The sequence below is a fragment of the Populus alba genome, chromosome 10, assembly GCF_005239225.2.
Source record: "Populus alba chromosome 10, ASM523922v2, whole genome shotgun sequence".
Classification (NCBI taxonomy): domain Eukaryota; kingdom Viridiplantae; phylum Streptophyta; class Magnoliopsida; order Malpighiales; family Salicaceae; genus Populus; species Populus alba.
Genome location: NC_133293.1, coordinates 6,833,259 through 6,840,557, shown reverse-complemented (window position 1 = coordinate 6,840,557; position 7,299 = coordinate 6,833,259). Strand labels below are relative to the sequence as shown.

General features: G+C 38.8%; 1 protein-coding gene and 1 long non-coding RNA gene across 3 annotated transcripts; one reads left to right on the top strand and one right to left on the bottom strand.

Moving 5' to 3' along the window:
• The first annotated feature begins 207 nt into the window (after positions 1 to 207).
• On the top strand, positions 208 to 4,292 carry LOC118045384 (BTB/POZ domain-containing protein At1g67900). Of its 2 annotated transcripts, XM_035053995.2 has the most exons (5): positions 208 to 480; positions 1,019 to 1,279; positions 1,375 to 1,444; positions 1,550 to 2,812; positions 3,435 to 4,292. In XM_035053995.2, exons 2-5 carry the CDS (start codon positions 1,221 to 1,223, stop codon positions 3,927 to 3,929), a joined length of 1,887 nt encoding a protein of 628 aa, XP_034909886.1. In that variant the 5' UTR covers positions 208 to 480; positions 1,019 to 1,220; the 3' UTR covers positions 3,930 to 4,292. The 2 variants fall into 2 exon arrangements, with proteins under 2 accessions (XP_034909886.1, XP_073268086.1); XM_073411985.1 differs by lacking the exon at positions 208 to 480 and having other exon boundaries at positions 511 to 1,279.
• A 1,759-nt stretch (positions 4,293 to 6,051) lies between these two features.
• Positions 6,052 to 7,063, bottom strand: LOC118045385 (uncharacterized). Its single transcript, XR_004686976.2, has 2 exons — positions 6,623 to 7,063; positions 6,052 to 6,512 (listed from the first exon to the last, which is right to left on the bottom strand). It is a non-coding gene; the product is annotated as an uncharacterized lncRNA (long non-coding RNA).
• Positions 7,064 to 7,299: the final 236 nt, after the last annotated feature.

Genomic DNA, 7,299 nt, shown 5'->3' with positions numbered 1-7,299 from the left:
TTTTATTTCCGCAAAATAAATAGAAGCTTAGTATTTTTTAAACTTTTTTTCCCTCAAGCTTTAACACAATTCATTTAAACAGTTCTTCTTATTTTTATTTTATTTAACAATAGTTTTCCTTTTGGGGTATTAATAATGGAGTTTGAGAGGCGTACGAACGATGTTGCGTATAAAATAGTGTTCGATTAAAATAATCGAAGAGGAGGCCCTGTAAGAAAAATAGAATTTTGCGGGAATGATGAGGGAGGGGCACAGGTGGGCGCAGGATAAGCACGTGGGCGTCGCCTTTTCTCATTGTACGCTGGCATGTCCATGGAAAATACGCCTTAAAACTCTCCGCCTCCCTGTTCTAGCTACAAAAAAAACATTAGTATTTTACTTGACAGATTTTAATATTTCAGGTCCTTTCTGTCTGTCTTGCTGTATATGATTGGCAGCTTATACTTGTTTGAGCATATCAAGAAGAACATTAGATTTCAGGTTGCAATCTTTATCTTTCACCCTTTCTTTATTAATACGTAGCAAGCTCCTTCTACTTAAAGCAACAAACACTGATGTGCATTCTTAATTTGTAAACTTATTCTACAATCTTATAGGGTTCGGTGCCTTTTTCTTTCTTTTTTTTTTCTTTTTACTGTGTTTGAGGTATATCTGATCTTGACGGGATTGCAGCACTTTGATTCTTTGGTTGCATGTCAAAATCATATGGGGTATAGAATTTGACTGGGAGGACTTGGACTTTGGAGTGTTTGATCTTCTGGGCTTGCTTCTTTATGGAAAATTTATGCAAGTAGTAGTTCTATATATATATATATGCACACACACGCACTCAGATATTTGTATCACACCCACAATAAAAGCTCTTGGTATTGTTTTGTTCTAGCATATCCATTCTCCTCCAAGAAAATTATATCTGTTTCCTTTCTCTCCTTTTTCTTGAATTTATGAAAATTAAAGCTCTTGATTGTCTGGGTTGAGAACTTGTCGGTTTGCTAAGCAGTAGTGAAACTATATACAGGAAGGAGGTTGTATTGTTGAGTTCTGCCTTCTTCTGAGAACATCTTTTGCTTGCTGTTGAAGAAGGAAACCTTTTGGAGCTTCGCCTGCATTGAATGGGAAGCTTATGTTGGTGAAGGAGTTAGGTCTATATGATTCAACTACACCTATAAAGCAAATTGATGAACATATAATCAAGAAGAAGAAAATCAAAAGGATTAGTCATGAAGTTTATGAAACTCGGATCCCGACCGGACACCTTCTACACTGCTGAGGCTGTCAGGTAAAATAACCATGAGCCATTCAACAGGATGCAGATAATGTCAGATTACATATATTTTGAAGGAAAGTTGTGAGTAATTTAATTTCGCAATGCAGGTCTGTCTCCTCTGAAGTTTCTAGTGACCTTATAGTTCAAGTGACTGGAAGTAGGTACTTGCTTCACAAGGTAAAGCTCCATAAGTTTTCTAGAACAAAAGATATTGCTCATGGCATCTATTCCTCCACTTCAATTGGATTATATTATCAGTAATCCTTATGTTGATTTGTGCAGTTTCCTCTTCTTTCCAAGTGTTTGCGCCTACAGAGACTATGCTCTGAATCCCCTGAATCCTCACAACACCAAATAGTCCAGCTCCCTGATTTTCCCGGTGGGGTTGAGGCATTTGAACTGTGCGCAAAGTTCTGTTATGGTATTACAATCACTATTAGTGCCTACAACATTGTTGCAGCGAGATGTGCAGCCGATTATCTGCAGATGACAGAGGATGTCGAGAAGGGGAACCTAATATACAAGCTTGAAGTCTTCTTCACTTCTTGCCTCCTTCATGGGTGGAAGGATGCTATTGTCACTCTACAGAGCACCAAAGCATTTCCTTTGTGGTCAGAAGACCTTGGAATTACAAGCAGATGCATTGAAGCTATTGCCTCTAAAGTCTTAACTCATCCGTCAAAGGTGAGTTTGTCGCATAGTTACTCTAGAAGGGAAAGGGATGATGTGTCTTGTAATGGAGCAGAGAGCCAGAGGCTTAGACCAGCAAGCAAAGGTTGGTGGGCTGAAGATATGGCAGAATTAGGCATAGACCTATATTGGAGAACCATGATGGCAGTTAAGTCCGGTGGAAAGATACCATCTAACCTCATCGGGGAGGCCTTGAAAATCTACGCAGCTCGATGGCTACCTAACATATCAAGAGAACGAGATTTTAACAAGCAAGTAGGATCTGACTCGGATTCAGACTCGACCAACGAGACAACTTCAAAGCATAGGCTGCTTCTAGAAACAATAGTAAGCTTACTCCCAGCAGAGAAAGGTGCTGTCACTTGCAGTTTCCTTCTCAAACTTTTGAAAGCAGCCAATATTCTCAATGCCTCCTCATCTTCAAAGATGGAATTGACCAGAAGAGCGTCACTTCAATTAGAGGAAGCAACAGTGAGGGATCTGTTAATACCCTCCATCTCACTTGCAAATGATACAGTGTATGATGTAGACCTGGTCATCACCATATTGGAGCAGTTCATGTTACAAGGGCAGAGTCCTCCCACCAGCCCTCCAAGATCCAAGCTGGGGTTTGAAAGGAGGAGGTCTCGGTCAGCAGAGAATATTGACTTGGAGTTTCAAGAGAGCAGGAGGTCCTCTTCAGCATCCCATAGCTCAAAGTTGAAGGTGGCTAAGCTTGTGGATGGTTATCTTCAAGAGATTGCCCGAGACGTGAATTTACCTCTTTCGAAGTTCATCACCCTTGCTGAGGCCATTCCAGATTTCTCTAGGCTTGATCATGATGATCTCTACAGAGCCATTGACATTTATCTCAAGGTAAATAACAAATCGATAGCTTTTTAGTCTGCAAAATTAACCATAACCCAAATCAAGGCTTGATCATGAATATTCTTCATGGCAGTTGAATGTTAGGACATATTTCACTATCACTTTAATTTCTAGGCTTATTTCACTATCAAATTCTAGGATGTAGGTCCCCGTTGTCTGGTAGATAACCAACTCTCTTGACCTCAGGATCTGTCAAGCTCACAAGTTATTGGCAGTTAGGATTAGGCTGACCAGACAAATTTAGCATGGAATTTATCAATAAAAAAAGAAAAACCAAATCAACATGAACCACTCTGTTGCCAGCAGTTGTTTACAGTAAATTTTGGTTGCCTTTTGTTGCCTTTTGTTGCCTTCATGTCATGTTTCCTGTACTTTATACCATATATCATCTCTTCTTAACGTTTAGACAGTTAATCTCTGGGTAAAAATCAATAGTCTTCTTTAATGTCCAAGACTGGTGAAGGGATTCGTTTTTCTTTTGATAATTGGAAAAAAAAGAAGAAGAAGAAGATGAATTAGACCTGGCGACAAAATTAGACCTCCTACCTTATGCATATTATCAAATTTTAAGATGGGTAAATGGTCACAATTTTCATGGCCGAACATCCAGGCACATCCAGACCTAAACAAGAGTGAAAGAAAACGGTTGTGCAGAGCCCTAGACTGCAAGAAACTATCAGTCGAAGCCTGCATGCATGCTGCGCAGAATGAGTTCCTCCCACTGAGGGTGGTGGTACAAGTTCTCTTCTTTGAGCAAGCTAGAGCAGCCATGGGTGGTGGCAAAGTCACTGAGCTGCCTGGCAACATCAAAGCACTACTTGCTGCCCATAATATTGATCCATCAAGGCCAACAGCTGCATTAAGCACAACTACTAGCATTCAAGCAGAGGACCAATGGAGTGTCTCAGGCTTCAAATCACCAAAATCTAAGGTTTCAACACTAAGGATGAAAATGGCTGAAGATGAATTAGATGAAAGTGATCTGCAATCAGATGGACTAGGGAGGAGTTCCAAGTTCAAGGCTTTCTGTGCTCTTCCTACGAGACCGAAAAGGATGTTCAGTAAGTTGCTGTCCATGAATAGAACTTCCAGTGAAAAAAATTGAATTTTGTTTACTTCCAGAAGCAGATGGTAATTTAAAGTGCAACTTATACGCTATCTTTCTTGTTTTGCTCTTCTGAAATGCCTTGTACTTTGTAGCTCAGAAAGAAAAAAAAAATTCTAATGGTGATGTAATCTAATATAATAAGAAAGAAAATTTTGAGGACATGAGAGAAAATTCATCTCCTGGCTGATCTCATTATGGGAACTAGAAGAAAGAGGACTCTTAATTACTTGTAGAACATCAATTCTGGGACCAATTTTCTTGATTTGCGTCCATAAATCTGCAACATCTACTTTTGTCTTCTTTCATCCCACTGGATTCTCAGTTTCTCACCTGTTAATTAATTGCAGCTAGTTTTCCTTATTCGTGTCTGTCATTATATCTTATTCTTTTGTTTTTAGCCATTATGTATCAGTTGGGATTTCGTTGGATTAAACAGAATTGAAAATAGGATTAAATATAATATAATGGGTTTGCTTGTCACCATACAAGGATGACTTGTCAAGCTTCAAGCCCTGCCCATGATGGCCAGAAAATGTCAAGAACAAGCGAGCGACCAATTACAAGATACAAGAAGCCTGATACAAGCAAAATCACTTAGATTGGATTACTAGTGTCAAAAGTGGTGATAGATTTCCTTCTTTCTTCGGAGGTTTAGAGGTTGGTTAAACTATAATTCAGTTTGTAATCAAAGGAATTATTGTACTGCTGTCGACCATGACAGTGGACAGCGACTGCATGCCGGAAATTAAACACACCTCTCTACCTGGTAAAAGGGTTAGGCAGAACTTTTCAAGGCAGGTCAGTTAGAGATCAGCAGTGGTATGGCCATCATTGTTGTCATCATGATTGCTTCCATTATTGTCATTATAGCTTTCCTCGATAACCTTTCTGTTTTCAAGCAACAGCGAACGCCTTTTACATCATACTTTATTTTTGAACTCGATTTTTTTGTCTGGTGTTTTCATTTCCACAACAGAGCATGTTGCTTGTTAATTGCTCAAGGTAACATCTGAAATTGAAACAGGTAAATGGAGAAATCATTGATTCTGTCTGGCCATTCCAATCTCTAATTATGAGTGCAACGAAGACCTTAGGGATCGCCATTATCATCCATTCCTAACCACTCATGATCAAATAAACAAACAGCCGCATACCTGCTAGATTTCATATGCCAAATAAACTTTAGGTGGGAGGGCCAAAGTCGAAAATGTAATGCTTGTAATTCATGACTTAAAACTTCTATATTAGTTTGAGGTTAAGACTCCATCACTTATGCTCGTTTTTCCATTTAAACTACCTGTACTTGGGCTTCCTTACATGTCTACATTCTCACCGCTGCTCACAGAATCAGGTTTCAGCAGTAGTACTCTTTCAAATATTTTACAGGCTGTGCAATTATGATTGATCATGTAAGTGCGTGGGGTCTTTCTTGGTAGTCAGATCTCTTCATGTCAAATCAATTTGATATCAACAGGTGGAGATTTCTTGAGTCACTGTGCGGCCAGCACCAAGCTGCACTTAGAGGGTACTGAGCTCGAGCCTCAAATGAAGCCTCCAATGTTTTTTTGACTTTCCAAGTCTTGTTTGTTTTTTAAATTCTCTGCTGATGATACCAGGTTTTTGGATCATTTGCTGAAAGAATTTCAATTTGAAGGAAAAAGGTGGATCTCTATAATCCATGTATGGAGTCCCTTGGTGAAAGCTTAACTTATTAACACGCTGATCAGATCTAGACACGAACATGAATCGTTTAAGCTTGAGCAAAACACTTCAATCGTTAGTAAATCACAGATTAAAATCCAAATTATACAACAAGGATGAATTGAGGGCTAGCTAGTGTTCAAATAAAACATGGGATTGATTGACTCGTGTTGGTCACACTGCTAATGTTGGTTAACAACATTGGTTCTTCAATCTGATTAGAATCTCTAGAAAACGTTGATGAATAGCCTGGAGACCGACAGTAATAAGAACTTCTGTTGGTAGCAAGTCTTGTTCCTTGCAATCCTAATAAGTTCATTTACCAAATCAGCTTCTAGGCTCCCCTCTAGTAAAAAGACATTAATCAACTACTGGCAAAACCTTTTTCTGTTCCTGATCTGAAGGAGAGAAGCGAAAGAGATAGAAATAGGTAACATTTTACTTATACAAGAGGAAACAAAAACAGAGAAAATAGCAGATTTACAACTCCAAGACCATTATACATGCAAGCAAACAACCGCAGGTAGCAACATCTAGCACACTTACAGTACATTCAAGACGTTCATGTGAATTACTGGGACTCAATTGTGTGCATTACTAGTATCATCAGCTGTCGTGTTGATATTAGTTTCTGAGTCTCTCAGAGATGCAGAGTCAATGCTCTTGGTTCGTTGAAGGCTCGGGGAACGGTGTAACCTGCACCGGAAAGAGCCAGCATGGGAGGTTGGAGAGCATAAGCAATTAATCTTTGAAGCGCTTGTCTGTCTTTGAAACCCTGAAGTAAACTTTGTGCCACCACTGGACATGCTTTCAGTCTCCGATGGAATCTCTACCTTCATGCCCTTGTTGACCATTTGTCCACTCTCCATTCTTTGGGTCCTGCAGACTCAAGTCAATATCATATAATCAAACACAAGAAGGTAACAAGACTCGGTATATAAAAGAAACGTTGAATGCTTGAACCTCCAAAGGATTCTCTGATTATTTACCTACAGCTGAATGAAGATTGAGGTTGAAAATTGAAAAATGGAAGAAGCTAAGAGATTGAAATGGATAAAGATAGGAAAGGTGATGGGTTATGGACTGTGTTTTTAAAACCTGTAGAAGGACATGATTTATCTCTCCTTTTTTCATTTCACGGGTATGCTAATCATCTCCATCAATGCCCCACCTGCATTTAGGTAGGGTAACTTTTCTTAATGGATCAACCACTCTAGAAAAGAACATGTCATCAATAGGATGACCACAGTACTATCCCGCCATTAGATGATCTCCTTTTTATCTTCTTCCTCTCTGTGTTTACTTTGAGTCATGATTCATGCCACTGAAAAATCTCTTTGAGGGTCCCCATTATCAGTGCAACTGGCAGACATTCTCGTGGATGTCTACTAGCTTATCTCTTTTACCAGAACCCGTTTATGACTCTTGTTCCACTGTTGAGTGTTCATGCATGGATTTATGTTAGTTATGTGAGTTGATCCTCGAAACAATTCACTCCAAAAATTTAAATATTTAGACCAAGTTTTAATATATAATTTATATTATTTTTTTATATTCTTCATTGAAATAAAAGTTTTTTGAACTTGAAACTTGTATGAAGTTCATACTATTTTTGTGCTTAATTTTTTATCAAATAAATAAAGAATTATGAGATTTAAACTCGTGA

Excerpts from the sequence above, each read along its gene's own strand:
- LOC118045384 (XM_035053995.2), top strand. The coding sequence starts at position 1,221 with ATGAAGTTTATGAAACTCGGATCCCGACCGGACACCTTCTACACTGCT. Across the intron at positions 1,280-1,374 it reads TACACTGCTGAGGCTGTCAG|GTCTGTCTCCTCTGAAGTTT; the intron begins GTAAAATAACCA and ends TTCGCAATGCAG. Across the intron at positions 2,813-3,434 it reads CCATTGACATTTATCTCAAG|GCACATCCAGACCTAAACAA; the intron begins GTAAATAACAAA and ends CCGAACATCCAG.